The 21,450-nt window shown below is 45.0% G+C and overlaps 1 protein-coding gene across 4 annotated transcripts; it reads left to right on the top strand.

The window, feature by feature from the left end:
* Positions 1–70: 70 nt before the first annotated feature.
* LOC120062271 (protein transport protein Sec24B-like) lies at positions 71–15,453 on the top strand. Of its 4 annotated transcripts, XR_005478391.1 has the most exons (25): positions 71–324; positions 1,104–1,766; positions 1,906–2,055; positions 2,773–2,892; positions 4,748–4,831; positions 5,005–5,168; positions 5,988–6,172; positions 6,461–6,563; positions 7,383–7,509; positions 7,620–7,729; positions 7,943–8,055; positions 8,858–8,976; positions 9,326–9,381; positions 9,648–9,854; positions 9,973–10,096; positions 10,330–10,488; positions 11,123–11,296; positions 11,487–11,597; positions 11,678–11,853; positions 12,016–12,153; positions 12,305–12,409; positions 12,959–13,051; positions 13,570–13,673; positions 14,437–15,019; positions 15,220–15,453. XR_005478391.1 is itself a non-coding variant. In XM_039012106.1 (24 exons), exons 1-24 carry the CDS (start codon positions 279–281, stop codon positions 14,549–14,551), a joined length of 3,546 nt encoding a protein of 1,181 aa, XP_038868034.1. In that variant the 5' UTR covers positions 71–278; the 3' UTR covers positions 14,552–15,453. The 4 variants fall into 4 exon arrangements, 2 of the variants coding, with proteins under 2 accessions (XP_038868034.1, XP_038868035.1); XR_005478392.1 differs by lacking the exon at positions 15,220–15,453 and having other exon boundaries at positions 13,570–13,767; positions 14,437–14,548; XM_039012106.1 differs by having other exon boundaries at positions 14,437–15,453.
* The last annotated feature ends 5,997 nt before the right edge of the window (positions 15,454–21,450 follow it).

Raw genomic sequence — 21,450 nt, 5'->3', positions numbered from 1 at the left:
ACTCTGTTTTTTCAACACTGATCCAGCTCTTGCACTTCTGCCTACTGACAGGTGGCGCCGTTCTGCCATCTCTCGTCGCATAGAAACGGCAGCTTCACATAAGTGGATGAACCTCGTCGTCTCTGCTAGACAGCCATCGGAGTAGGGGGCACAAAATCCTCAGCCAACACCTAGCTAGCTAATGGGGATATTGCCTTAGTGACAACCTTTCATGTGTTTTTGTCACCCTGTGCATTCGTGACCAAGAGACGGACCTGAAAACCCCTGTCGGTTACAGCATGAACTCTACGCCTAATGGTGGAGCAGCACCACCCTATCAGAATGGTAAAACGGGCCGTGGAGATACGGCCGCTAACTAAACTAGCAAGTGCCAGTGGTTGAAATAGCTAGTGGATGTGTGAAAGGGTGTTGCTTGGCTACCTATTGCGTCTGGTAATTAGCTTAGATAACCAACGTACGTAAACTATAGCGTTATTAGCTAGTAAACACGGACAATTGTCCGTTTGTTATTAATTAGCAGTAACGGTAGCTAGAAACAGCTAGCAAACCGTTAGCCATCTACTGTACTGTAGCTAGCTTGCTAGCTAACGTTAAAGAGAACGCTAAACTTTCTAGCTAACATCCATTCAAGCTTGCAACTAGCCAGCTAGCTAGTTGGCAAGCTATCTTGAACAACCACATCACTAAAGTATTTGTAGTGATATTGGTTATGTTCACAAATGGATGTTGCCAGCAATTATCTTCTTTGCTTATTGTTCTAACGCAGCCAGGGTCCATGGAGGGGAGGAACCTTTAGGCTAGCTAGCTAGGGTATTGACATCTCATTACTGGTAGGACAATACACCGGCAGCTAGTTAGCAAAATTATGTTACTGTTGGTTTGAATAAGTCAGTAACAGTTAACTGCTTAGCTGACATTGACAGGTTTGACCCCTTCTATAGAATATTTAGTAATGTAGGTAGGTAATACTTTTGATAATGGTAGATTGATTACACATTGATGATCAAAAATCCATCAACAATATGTAAATTGTCCGCAAACTCATTTTTAAAAATTCTAACATGAATCCTGGTTTTGCTAACGTCAACTGTCATTCTCCACAGGTCCAGTAGGACAGACCTACCCATCCACATATCCTCCGGGGTACTATGGAGCAGGGCCTCAACAGCAGGGCTACCCAACCATTTCAGGACACTGTGCCCCTGCCCTCAACAAATCTCCCATTACGAACAATGACCACAGTGCTTACTACCACCACAACAGCCACCAGCAGTCTATTGCTGCACCTACTGTAGCCCCCTCTGCATACAGAGCAACCCAAGGCTCCCATCCTCCCTCTCAGCCCTATGGCACCCTTCCCACCTCAGTTGCCCCTCCAAACCCCCAACAAGCACCTCCATTCCAACAACCATCCCCCTATGCACCGCATGGGGCCTACCATGGACAGCAGCAGTACCTCACCTCCCAAGCGCTAATCTATCCCCAGCAGCTTAACTTGGTGTCAGCGACCCCCAGCAGCCAAGGCACTCCCATGTACCCCATTGTCTCGTACCCCTCTGCACCAGGAAGCAGCCAGTACGGCACTTTGCGTTCCTCCCAGGCTCCCACCGGCTCAGGAGCCGTTTCCAACCTGATAGGCGCTCCCCTCCACCAGTATCCCCCAGGAAATGACACCAGTCACCCAGCATCTACTGTAGCGGTTCCCTCTGGGCATAGCATGGCTCCACCCGGCCAACCAGCCACAGTCAACGGCCAGGATAATGCAGGTACAGTCGACTCTGCACTGTTGTGATTGTCCGTACATAATCGATTTTGAGACACTTGTCAATCCCCTTTTCTTTTTAATTTATGTGAAGACAATATTTGATATACTTGCCTCTGCCTTAATTGTTGTCTTCTCCCCAGTCCAAGCCCCAGTCCTCCAGCACTATGACCAAAGCCACCAGGCAGCCATGGCACATGACCACTATGGAGTCACACACAACACCGGGGGTGCTGACGGAGATAGACCACCTTCAGGAACCCCTTTCACTTCCTCCCCGGGGCATCAGCAAGGTAAATGGAGAGAGAAGAGAGGCTTTTCAACTTTTGAATTAGCCTCCATATCTCTACAGTAGCTCTATATTTGGTCATCAGCATTGAAGTCCTCAATGGCATGCCCAGTCTGCCATTTTGATGCAAGTTTAAGAGGATCCTGCCAAGGCTCTGACAGTCATGGAATTTTGGATGATGGTAAATGACCGCGGTCTCCGTAAAATCCTTTTTCATTTTGACTTATTTTTTTTACAGTTATGACGGTTACTTAATTTTCATGACGGTCTTCATCCATAACCGTCAGTTATACGGTAATTTTGCCTGCCCTAGTTCCTGCATTTTTACGTTTGTGTGGTTATCCGTCCTCACCCTGAGGACCTTCATTAAATGATTGATGAAGGGATCTGTATTTCATCTTTCAAACTCACTTCTTGTAGGCTTAGTCTAACTAAGTGAATTGAATAGGTTCTCTATCTCCTTTTTGTTCTTGTCCTGTCTCGCTGTCCGTTTTCTCTACTCCATAGATACAATCCTACCATGATTTGTTTTTGTCTCAATTTGGTAGAAGCTAGTGAGAAGTGATGTTTCGACAGGCGAATCGCAAGCATCCTCACCAACATTCCCACCACACAGACACAGATTTTCTAAACGCACAGTCCTCTGGCTCCGTCCTCGCCCCCTCCTCCCCTCCACATAGTTGACGGTTGTTCTGTTTTGTACCCTCCCACCCCTCTACAGGCATGCACTACGGATATGTAGCCAATAGTGGCGCTAGCTCTGCCAACGCCTCCACCAACGCTGCCCCCTTGTCATCCAGCTCCGATGAGGATGTTGATGAGGAGGAGGATGAGGAAGCAGGTCTGCTTATAGCTTTTATTCTCATCCCTGCCTGCCCCTCATCTCAACCCAACTCCAATAACCACCCAACCAACCCGACCCTCACATCAACCCACTTACTTTCTTTTCAACCCCAGGCACTTTGCATTCATACTCATGTCTCAAAGCCACCTCTGCCCATCTCTAGCAGCTTGCCTGCCCCCCACTTGCAGATCCATCTCTCTCTGCTGCCCATCTGACGGCGTCCACGCATTCAACATCTACGCCATATCTTCTCCCAACATTATCACAGTGTTCCCAATAGATTTTTGATGTTAGTGATGTGAGCTCGTTGTAACTAAAATCACTGAAGCATGGCAGTCAGAATGGTGTGGAGCATCTGATCAGTTATCCTAACTTCATCACAAAAGAGATTAAGTCTCATTCGAACCATCGGTTCAAATAATGTGAGTACGGTGTAGTGTTTGAGAGTAAATGATCTGTTTTAGAATCTGTTTAGTCTTCTTGACATTCAGGCTATGCACTCGTTCTTGTCCTTTCCAATCATGTCCTCAGTTTTCCTCTCACCCACTAACCATTTGGGAATGTTTGTCTGCATTTCAATTACAGGAAGGGATCTAACTGGTCTCTGAATAAAAACCTTCTTATTGCTTCCCATTGGAATTTCCAAATTGTATCCTCCTGAAAAACAATAGATTTTTGCATGATTGGTTTTGCATTTAGATAAACAAATGTTTAGAGCAGACATAATTTAACACAATTTTCAATAGACCCCTATCTGGGCCAGTCAATAGCCTCCAGTTTGTTTGGAACCTGAAATCTTAGCAACTTCCATAGTTATGCTATCCTGATAATGATATTATTCATACTACATTTCACATTTTGTTATCAGAGTACATGCAGTGTTTCAATGAGAAGGTGTTGATGAGTGTCCTAGAGGCGCTGGTGGGTCCCACCCTTGGGTAGTGTGTTATTGTCTAGAGGTTAACAGCTTTTTATATATAGCATGTCCCCTGTTACCACGGGCCAACAGGCTCTCTGCTGCTCACTGGTCTCATGGGAAAAGGGTAGAAGCTGAGGCATGTCAGCTCTAGCAGCTAACACTCATTAGCACCTTGGTTCATTTAAGTGTGCTATGCCTTAACTCGTTCTCCTCTGCCCTTGCACTCCAAACGCCCTCGGATGTCATTTTCATGCACATTTTTTGCCACTGATGTTTCTCTGTTTGTCCTATTTCTTCTCGAGTGGTTTCTTATCATTCTCTGTAAATTTGGCCAATCATCATTCAGTCGCTCTCCGTTGATTGGCCATCGTTTTGTTTAGGCCTACTTAGCTTTTTTTGTGTCATTTTGATATGTCTAATTAGCTGAATTCCGATGTGTTAGGAGGGCTTGTCAGTCATAATACATGTTTCCCCAGGCCCAGGTTCTTTAATATCTAGAGCACTTAATCCACTGGGGTGGCAGGCAGATTTAGCTGCCTGTGATAATTGGAGCTCATCCAATGAGGCAGCGCTATCTTGGTTTACTGTCACAGCCCTCCGTTTTGCCCAATTGGATTAAACGACTCGTTCAGAGCTTCCAGGGTGTGGGTGGCGAGACCTAAAATGCCTTCTCTCAGAGATCTGGAAGGGAAGGCTGGATGTGTACAGCCTAGAGATGATGATGATAACTGCTGCCTGTCTGTCTATGGCTTCACCTATTTTCCTATTTCATCAGCATCACATTCCTCCTGCCCTGCTTACACACGCCTAACATGTCCACCTTTCATGTGTCATTTTTCTCCTGCCTGCATGTGCGCTGTAATAAACTTTTAAAGTTAGAGAGCAGCTCCTCAAATGTTTTTCTCTTCCTTCCCCCACCGTCCCCACTCTCAGGTGGTGATAGTTCCTCAACTACCACTGGCAGTGCGTCCCCGGTGCCCAACAGTTACGACTCCCTGGAAGGCGGCAGCTACCCAGGTACATACTGTACTCGGCTCTTAAAAATACAGCGCCACGTTGAGGCATTTGACACAATTGAACGTTTCTGCTGCCCCATTTCTCTCCGCTAAACCACAACCCCAAATGCACTAAGTGGGCAGGCAGTTATCATTTGGTACCTTCAACCCTAATGTTTGTCACTCTATTTCTAGAGTCCTCCATTCCCCCCTCCACCGACATGACCAAACAAGCCCCGCCCTTTGGCTATGGCTACCCCAGCATGCAGCCAGCTTATCAGCAGAGCCCGTCCCCCAGGACAGACTCCTCCCCCTCACACGGCAGGTACAACCAAACTGGCTACCAGCATTTGTCACAGGTAAGATGTTCTGGTACAACTCACCTGGTTGTGTATGACTAAAAGAGAATATATATTCTAAATAAACTGGGTGGTTCAAGCCCTGAATGCTGATTGGCTGACAGCGTTGGTATATTTAAGCAATAAGGTACGAGGGGGTGTGGTATATGGCCAATATACTACGGCTAAGGGCTGTTCTTAGTCACAAAGAAACCCGAAGTGCCTGGATATAGCCCTTAGCCGTGGTATATTGGCCATATTCCACAAACCCCAGAGGTGCCTTATTGCTATTATAAACTGGTTACCAACGTATTTATAGCAGTAAAAATAAATGTTTTGTCATACCCACGGTATACAGCTGTCAGCCAATCAGCGTTCAAGGCTCGAACCACCCAGTTTTCCACCCAGACCGTACACCACAGGAATGACAAAACATTTATTTTTACTGCTCTAATTACGTTGCTAACCAGTTTTATAATGGCAATAAGGCACCTCGGGGGTTTGTGGTGTATGGCCAATATACCACAGCTAAGGGCTGTATCCAGGCCCCCCTCATTGTGTCGTGCGTAAGAACAGCCCTTAGCCGTGCTATATTGGCCATATACCACACCCCCTCGGCCCTTATTGTGTAATTTTAATATGGTCCCTCATGAAATACATGAAAAAGAGTTGGCCTACTAAGACACTGCATGTCAATACATTTCCCTGGGGGCATATTAGTGTTGTGGATATCAGTTCCTTTCTATCATGTTCATCTCTGCCCCACACCTGACCCTTGTGGTAATGATCTACCTGTCCCTAGTGACTGTTTGACTAACTGCCTCCTGTTTGTCCATGCAGCCCTTCCCTAACATGTCCCAGCTGTCTGCGGCCCTGGGGGGGCTGAGCGGTGTGCCAGAGCTGGAAATGGAGGCTCTGCGGCCTGTCAACCTGCTGCAGGAGAGGAACCTTCTGCCCCACCGGCCCTTGGATGCCCCCGAACCCAACCTCAACGCTGACCTCAAGAAGGCCAACTGCAGCCCGGAGTAAGGGGCAGGGGAAGTTTGTGGATTTGAGGATATGCTGGTATCTGGACACAACACTAACGGACAATATTCAGCGTAAACTGAAACACTAGGATTGACAAGTGCGATCCCAAGTTTATTTATCGGATCAAGCAAAACACATATTGGGAACGTTTGTTGATTTCAAACGTACTTCTCCTCTATCTCCACACTGCATTGTTCCTCCATAGTCTCCGCTCAATCAATTGAACTTATTAGCTCATGCCTTTACAAAGCTGTGCTAAAAACTCTTCTCTCTGGCCTCCACAGCACATTCAGGTGTACCCTGACCAACATCCCACAGACCCAGGCCCTGCTGAATAAAGCCCGGCTGCCCCTGGGCCTCCTCCTGCACCCCTTCAGAGACCTCGCAGTAAGAAGACACCCAGCCCTAATACAACCCGGGCCCTGTCCACAAACATCCCCTAGCCCCTAACTCCTATGCGCTAGTGTAGATCTGAGAGGATTGGATAGGTGTAAGCGACTGACATTTCAGGAAGCTACCAACTTGGAAGTGCAATTGAATTGAAACGCTACATTGAACATAGCACAAATGTTTTTTTGTGGAATTGAGTGAATATCCTATAATAAGACACTTCAGTGGTTATTTATATTGACTGTGGCATTCAGTGCCCCTTAATAACACCCTGTCAATATGTCATAGGAAGTTGACCTGAGTTCAGAAACAGAAAAGCAGGAGGCAAGGCAGGATGAGCTGGAGGGTGAGAAGGTGCAGAAAGCCATGGTTTTAGTTTCATTGAAAGTGTCAGGTGCAAGGTGGTGAAAGTACAAAAACAGACTGTTGATATAAAGACTTTACAGAAAGGAGTCCTCTCCTATAGATTGCAGACGCAGGTTCGATCAGATGTAGAATGTAGAACACGTTTTCATAAATAATTTAATGAGTAACAAACCACAAATCAACAGTCATCTTCATCTTTGGGCTTCCGAGTGGCGCAGCGGTCTAAGGCACTGCATCTCAGTGCTAGAGGCGTCACTACAGTCTCTGGTTCGAATCCAGGCTGTATCACATCCAGCCGTGATTGGGAGCCCCATAGGGCGGCGCACAATTGTTCCAGCGTCGTCCGGGTTTGGCCCGGGTAGGCCATCATTGTAAATAGGAATTTGTTCTTTAACTGACTTGCCTAGATAAAAAAGTAATCCCATAATCTCTCTTTCTCTCCATCCATAGCAACTCCCAGTGATCACGTCCAGCACCATAGTGAGATGTCGCTCCTGTCGTACCTACATTAACCCCTTCGTCTCCTTCCTGGACCAGAGGAGATGGAAATGCAGCCTCTGCTACAGGGTCAACGATGGTACGGATCCTTCTATTCAATATGTGTACTTAGGGCAGCACCGTCCAAAATGCAAGACGTTAAATAGCACCTGCTAAATGACTTGAACATGCATATTCTCCCTCTCACAGTTCCTGATGAGTTCATGTACAATCCCGTGACCCGCTCCTATGGAGAGCCCCACAAGAGGCCAGAGGTGCAGAACTCCACTGTGGAGTTCATAGCCTCTTCAGATTACATGGTGAGTGATATTTAAAAATATATATATAATTTTAGATTTGTGTTCATTCATCCAGAAACAGTTTGCCCACAATCCTCTAGAGGGCAGGTCTCCATCAGATTCATGCAGTCACCAATGGCAAGGCACTGTGCTTTCCAATATCAGACTGTCAGTCTGCAGATGTGAACTGGTTGAATGTTTTGCGTAAAGCATGTGTATGGGTGTTGTCCCCAGCTGCGGCCCCCTCAGCCTGCAGTGTACCTGTTTGTGCTGGATGTGTCTCACAACGCGGTGGATGCAGGCTACCTGGATGTCTTCTGTCAGACCTTACTGGAGAACCTGGACAAGTGAGTAGCTCCGCACCTGGATTCATGTGTTCAATATGATCTGAGTTGCTTATAGTACTGCCGTTGACTCCTGATAAATTCACTTAGATAACCGGTGCAGTAGCTATAGTTTTCCAGTCAGTTTATATGTGTCTGACAAAGGCCTTTCCTGCTCACACTCCTACTATTAAGTAGTCAAGGCTCCATTTCAAAGAAAAGTAGACAAATAAAAGCCATGGATCAAATGTGAAACAGGTCAAGCCCTACTATAAAAGTCATACTAGTATTGGCCGGCTTGCAAGTGCGTAAGAACTGGGGGCAGATGAAAGTAAATGGTGATCGCTCTGTTGCTTTCTATTTTCGTAGTTAAGTCCGTCAACATTCATACACATGGTGAACAATAAGATTTGGTCAAATCCGAATTTAATCGGACAGTTCCACAGCGAGCAAACCATTTTGAAGTGTATATACTTGAACTCTTGCCAGAAAAAAAGAAAAGAGAAACATGAAATACTTTAGCAGGACTGTCCTTCCTGTTTTTCCCAGGAAATTATCCTGTTCTTTGTTGCAACTATACAAAACTAGCTCTGCCGAAGGTTCACTGCTGGTTCCGATGTCTGGAAAATCTCAGTCACGTCAACTTGAACTCCATAATCCCACATTCTGACGTGAAAAAGAGTTCACCAGAACGCCACACTCACACACATCTGGTATCTCTCAAACCAGAGTTATTCTGCCATTTTCTTGACCTGTTCCGTTGTACTGTACTGTTACATGCCGTGGCTAGGCTAACTCTCCGGGGGGTGTCTGTTCTGTGTCTCAGGATGCCGGGGGACACGCGTACCCGAGTGGGCTTCATCACCTTCAACAGCACCATCCACTTCTACAACCTCCACGAGAACCTCTCGCAGCCCCAGATGCTGGTGGTCTCCGACATCGACGGTGTGTGTTTCAGTCAGCTCTCCTCCGTCTTTAGGTCCACTGCCTAAAAATCCCCAGTCTGGGTGCCAGTCGGTTTGTGCTCGAGCCAACATGTCGTTGTCTTACCAAACAACAAACAGCTCTTGGCAAGGCAACGGTGTTGTTGACTGCAGACTGACTACACCCTCCTCTCCCTCAAACTGACATGTCACTTATTCACTAATGGTAAAAATAATGTGTACTGTAGAGATGTAATGACTTGTCCTTCTGCTGGTGAATATAGTCATTTCTCCAAGTGAATTATCCCAGGTCATTGAATGTGAGCTGTGGTGATGCAGTAACTGATTCAGTCTTTGTTCTGTTTTTGTAGATATCTTCATTCCAACCCACGACAGTCTACTGGTGAACCTGAAGGAAAGCAGAGCGGTAAAGGTTTTTCTTTGACTGAGAATGTGTGGAACTATTTGTGTTTACCAGTGTCATCACAGGCTGATGTTTTTTTATATATGTATTTTTTTTTAAATGACTGGAGGGTGAGTCTTTGTGTTTCTGACCATGTATGGTTGCTTTAGTGTGATAGTCAGTTTGTTTTCTGATGCTGGTGTGTGAGCGCATCTTTAGTCATTTTGACTGTTCTCTCTCCCTCTGATCTTTCTTCTCGCTCTCATTTTCTCTCCCACTCCCCCTCCCAGCTGGTGAGGGTCCTGTTGACCTCCCTACCCGGCATGTTTAGCCAGACCAGGGAGACCCACAGTGCCCTGGGCCCGGCGCTGCAGGCTGCCTACAAGCTCATGTCCTCCACAGGGGGCCGCGTCTCCGTGTTCCAGACCCAGCTACCCACGCTGGGTGCCGGCCTGCTGCAGTCCCGGGAGGACCCTAACCAGAGGTCCAGCACCAAGGTATGAGTGCTGAGTCGCGCACACAGGCATGACACACACACACTGTCAGACCATATGGCTCTGTAATGTAAGGTTCCAGTTGTCTAAGAAGTCTGTTCTGCATGTTATGTTGTGACAGGGGGTCCAACACCTGGGCCCAGCCACAGACTTCTACAAGAAGCTGGCCCTGGACTGTTCTGGTCAGCAGATAGGAGTGGACCTCTTCCTCCTCAGCTCCCAGTACTCTGACCTGGCCTCACTAGGTAAGACGTGATCGTCCATTCCTCAGATTATATAATAGACAGGTTACTGTTTAGGAAAATGCCACAAGTTGAGAAAGAGACTGGCGTCTTAAAGAGAATGGTTTTGGCAAAATAGAATACAGCAGTCGTAAGAGTAAACCTAAGGCTACACACCGCATTCTCTCTCTTTCTTTCCTTCTTTCTTTCCTTTTCTTCTTTTTCTTCTTTTTTTTCCCTTCCCCCCCTCGGTCCAGCGTGTGTGTCTAAATACTCAGCGGGTAGTATCTTCTACTACCCCTCGTTGCACCACGTTCACAACCCGGCCCAGCTGGACAAGTTCCAGAAGGATCTGGAGCGCTACCTCACCAGGAAGATCGGCTTCGAGGCTGTCATGAGGATACGCTGCACCAAAGGTAGGTCTATTTTGTTAGTTTGTTTCTTCAAATGGTTATGATTTTGCAAGGGTAAGCTACTCCTAGATATTTTGTTTTGTATTGTCTGAGTAGTTTTATAAAATCTTTTTCTGAAAGGTATTGTTGTCACTCCACAAATTTGTTAGTATTTTCTTTACGTGTTTTTCCTCCCCAATTTCATCATATCCAACTGTCCCATCGCTGCAACTCCCGTACGGACTCGTGAGAGACAAAGGTCGAGAGCTATGCGTCATTCCGAAACACGACCCTGCCAAGCCGCACTGCTTCTTGACACACTGCTTGCTTAACCCGGAAGCCAGCCGCACCAATGTGTCGGAGGAAACACCGTACAGCTGGCGACCGAAGTCGGCGTGCATTGCGCTAGAGCGGGATAGGACAAGGACAGCCCGGCCAAACCCTCCCCTAACCCGGACAACGCCTCATGGGTCTCCCAGTCGCGGCCGGCTGCGACACAGCCTGGGATCGAACCCGGGTCTGTAGTGACGCCTCTAGCACTGCGATGCTGTGCCTTAGAGCACTGCGCCACTCGGGAGGCCAAACAGTACACATTTCTTGACAATTTCTAGATCGATTTAGCGGTCATCATTACTATGTATGTCTCCTTGGTCAACAGGCTTGTCCATCCACACATTCCATGGGAACTTCTTTGTGCGCTCGACGGACCTGCTGTCCCTGGCCAATGTCAACCCAGACTCGGGCTTCGCTGTGCAGATGTCTATAGAGGAGAGCATGGCCGACACCTCACTGGCCTGCTTCCAGGCTGCACTGCTGTACACCTCCAGCAAAGGTGAACACCATCTCACCGTTTCATTCATTGTGGAAATATTTGGAGAAGTCATTCCCGACTTTTACTTAAATAATGAATAATTAGTCCCAGTTCTAGTACAAAGAGTTGTTATTTTAATATCATCTAACAAAGACAAATTAATCTACCCTCATTTCTGCTCCTATCCCCCCCCATCCCTCCGTCCACCTAGGGAAGAGGCGGATCAGGGTCCATACTCTGTGTCTGCCAGTGGTCAGCCAGCTGAGTGATGTATATGCCGGGGCTGACGTTCAGGCCATCACCTGCCTCCTAGCCAACATGGGTGAGTGTATATATACGCACGCTGCATTTGTTCATGAGATCATTTATTCATACATTTTTATTTTGGATTCCTATGAACAGCCATTGACCGGTCGATATCGTCAAGCCTGTCGGACGCCCGGGATGCCCTGGTGAATGCGGTGGTGGACTCCCTGAGTGCGTACAAGAACACCGTCTCGAATCTGCAGCAGTCTGGTCTCATCGCCCCCGCAGCCCTCTGTCTCTTCCCCCTCTACGTGCTGGCATTACTCAAACAGGTCTGTCTGAGCAACACACGCACACACACACAGCTTTTGTATGCGCCGTATGTCTCCGTCACTAGTCAGAAGCCGTTCAAGCTGTCAATGCTATCCCTTCTCATGAATCTGTGCTCTCTCCTCCTCCTTTCCCCTTCCTCCTCCTTTCTCTCCACCTAACAGAAAGCACTGCGCACAGGGACCAGCACGAAGCTGGACGAGCGTGTCTTCGCCATGTGCGAGTTCAAGAGCCAGCCGCTGCAGCAGATCATGCGCACGGTCCACCCCGACCTCTACCGCCTGGACACCATTTCAGACCAGGTGAGAGGTCAACACCGCCCGCTCTACTTTGAACAACTGATTCATCTCTCCAGCGTTCCACTGGTTCCTAGCTGGACACGTTGGTTTTGTTTTACCTGGTGGGTCACAAGTATACTGAAACGTAGACTGCTTTACCCTTTTCTGTCCACAGGGGGCGCTCCACCTGAACGACTGCATAGTGCCCCAGCCCCATCTGCTGCACCTTACGGCTGAGAAGCTGACCAGAGAAGGCGCTTTCCTCATGGACTGTGGCAGCGTAAGTCCTGCTATGCTCTGTCAATTGACCGAAGTCCCTGAAAAAATGAACCTCGTCTCTGTTTGAGGACTTTTTAGCAATGAACTCCTCCATCTGTTCCTCCATGATGATAACAGATCTGACAAGGTTGGCTCGGTGAAGGCAATATTGCAGCATTGCAATTCTTGACACACTTAAACCGGTGCTCCTGGCACCTATTACCATACCCCGTTCAAAAGCACTTAAATCTTTTGTCTTGCCCATTCACCCTCTGAATGGCACACATACACAATCCAAGGCAATTATTTTTAACCTGTCTCCTCCCTTTGTCTACACTGATTTTAAAGTGGATTTAACAAGTGACATAAATAAGGGATCATAGCTTTCACCTGGTCAGTCTATGTCATGGAAAGAGCAGGTGCCCATAATGGTTTTAACACTCGGTGTAGATCAGTGTTTACCTCAAGGAAGGGAATGGAGGAAAGATTCATGTATTTGAAGAAGTATCGATGTTACTGTCCCGTTTAGAAATGTACACTTCATTGACTTCCTCTCTGTTCTCTTCTCCAGGTGTTTTACTTGTGGATTGGGAAATGCTGTAATGATATGTTCATTCGAGACGTGCTGGGCTGCCCAAACCATGCTTCAATACCCCCTAACATGGTTAGTGGGGCACTAACATTCATTAGACACAATGTGACACATTTATTGCTGTGTATAACTCTGTGCTGTGTCCAGATGGTGCTTCACAATGAAATAGTACTGTACTTAGTCAGTTCAGCCAGGGAGTAATTGACATTTTAGTAGGTTTGTTTATTTGGTTCTACTTTTTTTACAAAAGGCCCGTGGCTACCTAAATAATGTAATACCACACAACGTGGGTGTGTTACAACCAAACACAGGCCGAGTAGCAATTGTCGAGGTTTTGTTTGCGTTTCTGATTCCATCTTTGGGGAAAAGACCAACACATCCCTAAACCACAGTTATGCTTCACATTCCGAACCACACGTACATATTTCACTAAATCACAAACACGACAGACTTGTGGAGATCTGGGATTGAAACCAACCACTAGTTATCTTTTAGTTTTTTCACACACACACACAGTGTAGACTGTCTTGAGTAGTAAAGACAAAGCTGTGGGTCTTGTTTTTTTCTTCTTTGTCTCTTATGAATACCAGACCCAAATTCCTGAGCTGGAAACCCCTCTGTCTGAACGACTGCGCGCACTCCTCGCCTGGCTACAGGACTCGCGAACCTTCAGCTCAACACTTCACGTTGTGAAGTAAGTCAAGTACCCCTGGTCTGATCCATTGACGTGTTTGTGGCTAGTGAGTGCCTGGGTCCGTGTCGTGTAGGAAGCCATCGGTGACCACATAGTGAGTGTACAAAACGTTAGGAACACCTTCCTAGTATTGAGTTGTAAACCCCCTTTTCAAACTGGTGCACGTGGCACTTAATTATTTTGCCTTGCCCATTCACCTTCTATACGGCGCACATACATAATCCAAGTCTCAAGGCTTAAAAATGATTTAACTTGTCTCCTCCCCTTTATCTACACTGATTGAAGTGGATTTAACAAATGACATAAGTAAGGGATTATAGCTTTCACCTTGATTCACCTGGTCAGACTATGTCATGGAACGATCAGGTGTTCTTACGTCATGCTGGTGCATTGTTGCACTATAAGCTATAAAAACAGTGTCGCACACTATGTTTAAACTCCCAGTAATTTATACATAGTGTGCGACTCTTTGTTTTTATAGCTTACAGTTTATTCACCGTTAGTCAGCACCTCTACACTAAATCATTTTCTCTGGGTGTGCGCCAGCTCATGCTTCTTATTGGGCATTGTTGCACAACGGCATTAGGCTGCTGTGAGGATCTGTTTGCTACGAATGTCTACGGGCCAGAGGACAATTCTTCATACCAAATGGAAGTCTGACAAATTCAAAGAGGCCTTTTTTAAGAGTATCAAAGTAATTTCAATAGAATGTAAATGTATTCGGACTATATGCGCTTATTTATTTCATTACTTCTCCCCGTAGGGATGATGCTTCAGCTAAGACCAGCTTTTTCCAGCACTTGGTAGAGGACCGGTCGGAATCAGCCTTCTCCTACTACGAGTTCCTGCTCCACATCCAGCAACAGATGTCCAAGTAGAACACACAGAGCAGAAGGCCCCTTGGGCCTTGTGTAGAAAAAACAATGAACGTGGCACATGGTAAACAGGAAGTTCCCTCAGACCACAGAGGGGACAACACAACCAACCCAACCCCACCCACCCTAGTGGTCCGGTCAACCACGGCCTATGACCCGGGGGAGGCAGGTGGAAGGACCAGAAAGAAAATGAAAAATCAGAGTGACAAAGTGAAGATGACTTCTGGTGTTAAAGTGAAGATGACTTCTGGTGTTGAAGTGAAGTAATAGGCCGTTGGACTCACAGATCAAGTGGTGCGCTCTGAACGGGCTGCTTCTTCAACCAGCTCGCTCCCTTGAACATTTCCCCTATCGTCTCTCAGCCGCTGTCGTAGCTCCACGTAGCATCTCTCTCCAAGGGAAAGCCAAAGATGCTACTTCCTCCTCATCTGATTAAGTTGACCCTTCTCTGATACGCCCCCGCATGTTGTGGTATGATCCACTTTTTAAAAAATGTTTTATTGTCATACATCCTCCACATCCTTCTCCCATTTCCTCCATCTTATCTTCAAACTCATTGACATAAGAGTACAGCATCCCCCCTCTTTGTTTTCAGTGTGTTCTGGAGCTACCTCTGTTACCATTGTGTTTGCTGCTGCTAGTCGGGTAATTGGCTACCCTCTGCTTAACAGGATGCCCTTCAACAGTGGCTGAATACCCCTCTGCACCTCGACTCCTCTCCCAGCTGTTCAAATCCTGTGTCGTCAGATGAAACTGAAACCTTTGTAAACTGCCACCCTCTTGTTTTTTTTTGATCCGCTACCAGACGTTGCTATCCACTTTGTAACTATTGAAAATAATATTTTATGTGCGATAATTTATAATTTACCAGCTTATTAAATAAAATGAAACAGTATTTCACTTGATTTCCCCCCCCCCCTCCCCCCCTCATTCACATATTTTGCAGAGGGGTATACTAGAAAGCAGGATCAATGAGTTAGCCAGTTAACTTGTGGAAATATTCTGAAATGACTTTTTATTCTTTAGAAATGTAAGCTTGAATTGGGCATGGTCTAATGACTCAGTAACCAAAAACACATATCTAAGTTTAAGAAAGATCATGAACCAGAAAAGCAAGTTATTTCTGGTTGTTTGTCTGGCTAACTCATTAATCCTGCTTGTAGTATACCCTTCAGGTGTTGCAGAATCTGTCTGCTACATTAGAGGGCGCTCATCAATGTTTCATTCATGGTTTGTAGGGGAAATTTACAGTTGTATCATGTGACAGAAACTGTTTTGCTTTGGTGGACACAACTATGGTGAGGTGATTGGCAGGGACTTTGCATTTCTTTTGGATAAGTGAACTATCTTGGCTAAACACATCTACATTCCCTACTGATTTCTCTAAGATGCCTATCACAGGAAAGTTAGAGGCATATTGCATTTTTTGTTCAGAGGACTACTGAGAAAAGCCACAATGGTTAAAAGAAATGGAATGGACTGTTTCCTTGATGGAAAGGTTAGGAATAGTAAACATTTGACATGTTCAATGAACCACTTCGCTAATGACTATAAGGATTTGTATCTGCGCTGCATACTTTAAAAAGCACTTCTGTTACTAAGTTCCCAGCTTTATTTCACCAGCTATGTATGTCTCACTCTCAGTAGTATAAAATGATCTAGGAATCCTTTAGCTTTATCCCATGAAAAGGAAACAGTATTAACATCCATCCTTTTGTGTTCTCAGAAATTAGACCAATGTTTTTGGAAGACATTCTTACATTTTACTCACCATATGTCTCCTAGTAAATTACTCATTTCCAAAGTTAGTCAACCTAGTCTTGGAAAATACACTAACTCAAAAGGGGGGCTCAGGTGTACTAAAGATAACTCTGTAAATATACAAAGAAATGAACCGTCCTGCCTGCCTCGCGGACTCCTTGGGCCTTCCTGGTCCATTTGCAAACATCTCTGGTTCCTACGGGGTAAAGTTATTTTAGCAAGCCATAATAACGACGTTATACTGTTTCTTTATCACCATCCAACTGGAAAGAATGTTTTTCTCCATTGCATCAAGTTTTTTTACATTTACGTTTGAGACAAACCACCAAAGCCACAAATCAGTTTACATAGAACATACAGTACTTGTTGCTTTTCACGCTTCAAAAAGATGGCAAAAAGTAATTGGACCATTCAATTAGTGCACAAATGTTTCGTCACTGCAGTGTTCCAAGTATGTGCACACACACACAGTCCTTGAAAAAGCACATCAAGTCTAATGGTATTTCCTTTGCTTTTTAACTGAACCTACTCAGTGAGGTGTCACAGCACAATTCATGAGCCCCTCACTAACAAACAAGCTACTGCTGTTGACCAGCTATATTTAAACACCATTTTGACTGGACGGCCCCCGGACACACCCACTTCAACACCCCCTTTCACTCACCAGCAACCCCCTTTCCCCACCACCACAGTACCTCATATTTTCATGGAGCATGATGTCACAGTTTCCCCATTCAGCCTTGCATCATGACTACATTTTCTCATCTTGATATCCAGAAAAGGGGTTTCTACAGTAGCTTCATGTCCCTGTGGTGGCTATTACTGCAAACGTACACCTGATTTGAGACCACTGTTTAAATGTATGCTTTTCTCCCTCCTTTCTTCCGCTTTGTCTCCTGAAAGCAAACTGAAGTTGTTACACACACAGGCCCCTTATCTCATGTGGTAAGAACTATCTACTAGTGATACGCTGCTTGTGGTTTTGAGGTGTAATCTTGGCTTCAACGAAAGGTATTTTCTGTGCTTGTCTTGTAAGCTTACAATGGAGTATTGTTTGACAGGATAAACTGCAGATAGTAGTGGTTGTCAAAATAGAGAAAAAAGTATTATTTGTAGTCCAGTGAAAAACTGCAGTTGAACCCCAGATAATACCCTGAAGTCTCCTTTTTATACCTCTTCTGCAGCTAAAAGCATCTAACCAAGAGCCTTGTTTATTTTCACATGGTAGCATATTGTGAAGTCATAGACTTGACGACATAGTAATAGCTTATTGTTCCATGGTAATGAACAGACCGCTTCCACATCTGCTGTTAGCAGTTGAAATACACAAACCAACTTCTTTACAACACTCAATGTTTGCATTACCGTGAACAAAAGGGAGCTCATGACGCTCTGTTATCGAGGTCATCATATGCAATTCATGCAAGCCTCATCACCTCTATTTGTGTATGGTTTAATGGGCAGAACAAACAACAGTGTTTGTACAGCTTTCCCGCAGCTTGACACAAACTCCTCCCCCCCTCCATCAACCTCTCCAACCGTCAGAGAGAGAGTCGGCTGGGAGTTTATTTTGATGAGCACTCCTCGAACAGGCCTGACTTCTAAACTTTAACCATATGCAGAACGACTTGTGAGAGACTCCCATAGCGCTGTTGGCAGGAGGCTCTCATAGAGACATGGGGGCCCACAGTATATCAATTCTGTTGCTTACTCAGTCAATACAATATTTCTCTCACGAAAGGCAGCTTGGGTAAGTCAAATAGAGTTGAGTGTTCAGAATAGATAGCCTACCAAGATTTATAGAATTTCAAAGCCATGATTAAACACTACATTGTTTCTTTGTTTTGGAAATGCAGCAAAGGAATAGCAGTGCCTCCATCCAGAGGCATCATGCCTATAGGAGGCACGAGCACGTGCCCCCTCAATTTGTCCTTTAAAAAAACAGGTGTGTTTGTTTGTTCTTTGTAATACCACTTGACAATTTTATGACGTTGGCTTTAGCTAGCCCAGTTAGACTACCTATTTTGTTTAACTATTTTAGCTGGCATGCCTGCTGGCAAGGTTGGTAGAAAAGCAAGCAATAATTACATTTACTGAATAAGAAGCATTCCTTTCTATTTTCAAATCAAATGCTATTAGTCACATGCACCGAATACAACAGGTGTAGACCTTACAGTGAAATGCTTACTTACGAGTACCCCGACCAACAATGCAGTTTAAAAAATACGGACAAGAATAAGAGATTAAAGTAACAAGTAATTAAAGAGCAGCAGTAAAACATATTTTACAACAGCTCTCTGCTTACATCTTTTACCCAGATGTGAGCAGAGATGCAGAGAAGCAGTCTGGTGGGTACAGACCACTCGAGGTATGTTTAGATATGCAGAAAAATATACCTTTTATTCACCTACAATTAATCATAATGATTATGGCTCTAGATTGCAGGAGAAAACTTACTGGTGTTTCAGAGGAAATTTGCGAAATTCTCCAACTAGCCCCCCTCACGTACTTTGTGCCCCCTCAGATTTTTGGGGTGCATGACGCCCTTGCCTCCATCTGTGTGACAGTAGCTATTGTTGTGCTTGGCCAGCAGAATAAGTAATAGTAAGACTCAACTCGGTCCCTACCCTGGGGCCTAGAGCGGTAGCCTATATTGGCCCCATCTTGACATCACCATGAATAAAGCTGCCCAATTGCGTAAGACATCCTACCTTCGCACTGTTTAAAACAGCCACTCCACCCTTATACACATCTTCATTGGCCAGCTTACTAAGACCACAGGAAGTCGCTTCCTGCCATTTGCACAAAGTCTGGCTTCCCAGCTTGACGATTTATTGCAGCCTTCTTTACTGTTTCCTCCATGAAGGAGCTGAGTGTGCCACCCCCGAGAGGAGACCAAACGGGCACGCTCCAATGCTTCTCACTCTGTCCCCAGCCCAACGCTCCTCCATAATTCAGCAGCCTCATTTCCTCCACCAGGTCCAGGCGAATTTGATTCCTAATTTCCAGATGTTTCTTTTTCTGGAGGGGGAGGCACGAGGGAAGTCGTAGGGGAGAACCGGACTACAATACTGTCATGTAAGGCCCATGTGATACGGCCCGGCCTCCTTAAATAACTGACTTGTGCAGGAGCTCCTTCCAGAGTGACTCTGAGGCCATTACAGATGCTCTTTAATGGAAACAAGATGTTTGGCTCAGGGGGTTAAAGCCAGGGGGAGACGAGCTCTGTTTTCTCAACCTCTCGGAGGCCTTAGAGATTTAGTAGTGGTATGGCCTACTACATGTCAGTCCATCTACAGATTTATTGTTGTTGTTTTTTGCATACTGTGCGAACATATTTCCTTTTCTGGAAATAGAGTTGGGTGTTTGTTTTAGACTTCCTTTATTATTATTTGGGTATCTTTCCTTATTCATCCTCCTGTTGTAGAAGGGTGGTCGTAAGGATGTGCGATGTGGATAGTTGAACATCCTGTTTTTCTTTTCTTATTTTTGTCCAATTTATTTAGAGACAACAGTACATCTCAAACCCAATCTAGCGTAAGTGTTGGTATGCAGTAAAAAAAAATATGTAGATGACTCAAGAGACCTTTCAACATTGCGCTGTCATAACAGTAGAATAGTGTCTGATGCAACAAATCTCTGTAGTGACTAGTAGTGACCTACTATAACTATGTCATAGGACTACTATGAGAGTAAATCATTGAATCATTCACTCATCAACAGTAAGTCTAACAGCTGGTAGTAATTGTCATGGAATGTTATGACACAAGCATTATTTTTCTTACCACAACATTATGCATATCATGTCAGAGTCAAACCGTACAGCGTGTTAGTTACCAATCATGGTAACATAGTTGTGTCGCGTGACATCACCCTCTCATTCACTAGTAAATACCCACATCTATACCAAAGGGTTATCCTGTCTCAGTCATGTCTATGTCCTCAGTGATGGGTGATTGTAGAAGGAATTTGCCACCCTAATTATGTTTCAAAACAACACCTTACCTCTGACCTGCATGTAGCAATAGTCTCGCTTCAAGCCATAAAGACATGACTCTGGTCCCAGTAGAAGACGGCAATGTGTGATTATGAGCTACTCAACCTCTGTATTTCTACTAAGCACAACCACAGGATCAAGCTCATGTTATCCATTCCAGTTAAATTTGTTTTAATTCATTTGATTTGAGTATTTTGGTCTCAGTTAATCATTTTCGTTATGATATGTCATTTAATTTAGTTGAATGTAATTGAATTTGAGAAAATAGAGGGCATTGTTGTTTAAGTCAGGAGAGGATATGCTGATTAGTCACACGCACACAACTCATTCTACTGGCAGGGAGGTCCTAACCCCTGATATATTTAGACAGGCCTCATATCCATTTTGAACTCAAAAGCAATTACCATATCTTTGCATATCTACAGTAGGCCTGCTGAAGTGGACAAACTGCTTGTTGGGCTGGGTACATTGATGTTCCTGAATTCAACAAAGCTCAGTTCAATATTGTTGCCTATCAAAATGCATGGTGGTTATTTCTATTTGAATTGTTCAACATAATGTTTCTAAACATAGTCCATTCATAATCGGTTCAAAATGTTTGCAACACGTGCCAACCGATGTGTCTCTTAACAGTTGCTATTTGCTGAATTCTGGATTGGCCATGCGGGTGCTACAAGTCTTATCAGTGATTGTGGCTTGTACAACCTGTCAAACAGGCTAGTGAGTAATACAAATCAAATGCAGCACTCGCTTTCATTACTTGAAACAACTATGGATATTTGCCTTGTGATATAATAGTCCTAAATTGACAGGTCGATGTCATTATAACATTTATATCCGTCTGTACTAAGGCAAAGATTTTTGTTTGCCAATCAATGCTGCTCATGGTTTTATCGGTAATAACTTTAAGGCATTTTAGTTACACTATATAATATGACCAAACAGGTGCAGAATACCGCAAACACTAAAGATATGGGCAACATAAATAATCTATTTAGCACCTATATACAGGCACGGCTGGGCCTTATCAATTGGTTTGTGTCCCTCTTTTCCAGCTGTTCATTGAGAGTAACTTAAAATGATGGGCCAAATTTGAATCTCGACATAGCATTAAAAGGAACCTGCTTTTGAAACTGGTGAACAT

The sequence above is a fragment of the Salvelinus namaycush genome, chromosome 17 (assembly GCF_016432855.1).
Source record: "Salvelinus namaycush isolate Seneca chromosome 17, SaNama_1.0, whole genome shotgun sequence".
Taxonomy (NCBI): Eukaryota; Metazoa; Chordata; class Actinopteri; order Salmoniformes; family Salmonidae; genus Salvelinus; species Salvelinus namaycush.
The sequence above is the reverse complement of the archived record's forward strand: the minus strand, read 5'-3'. Positions and strand labels throughout refer to the sequence as shown.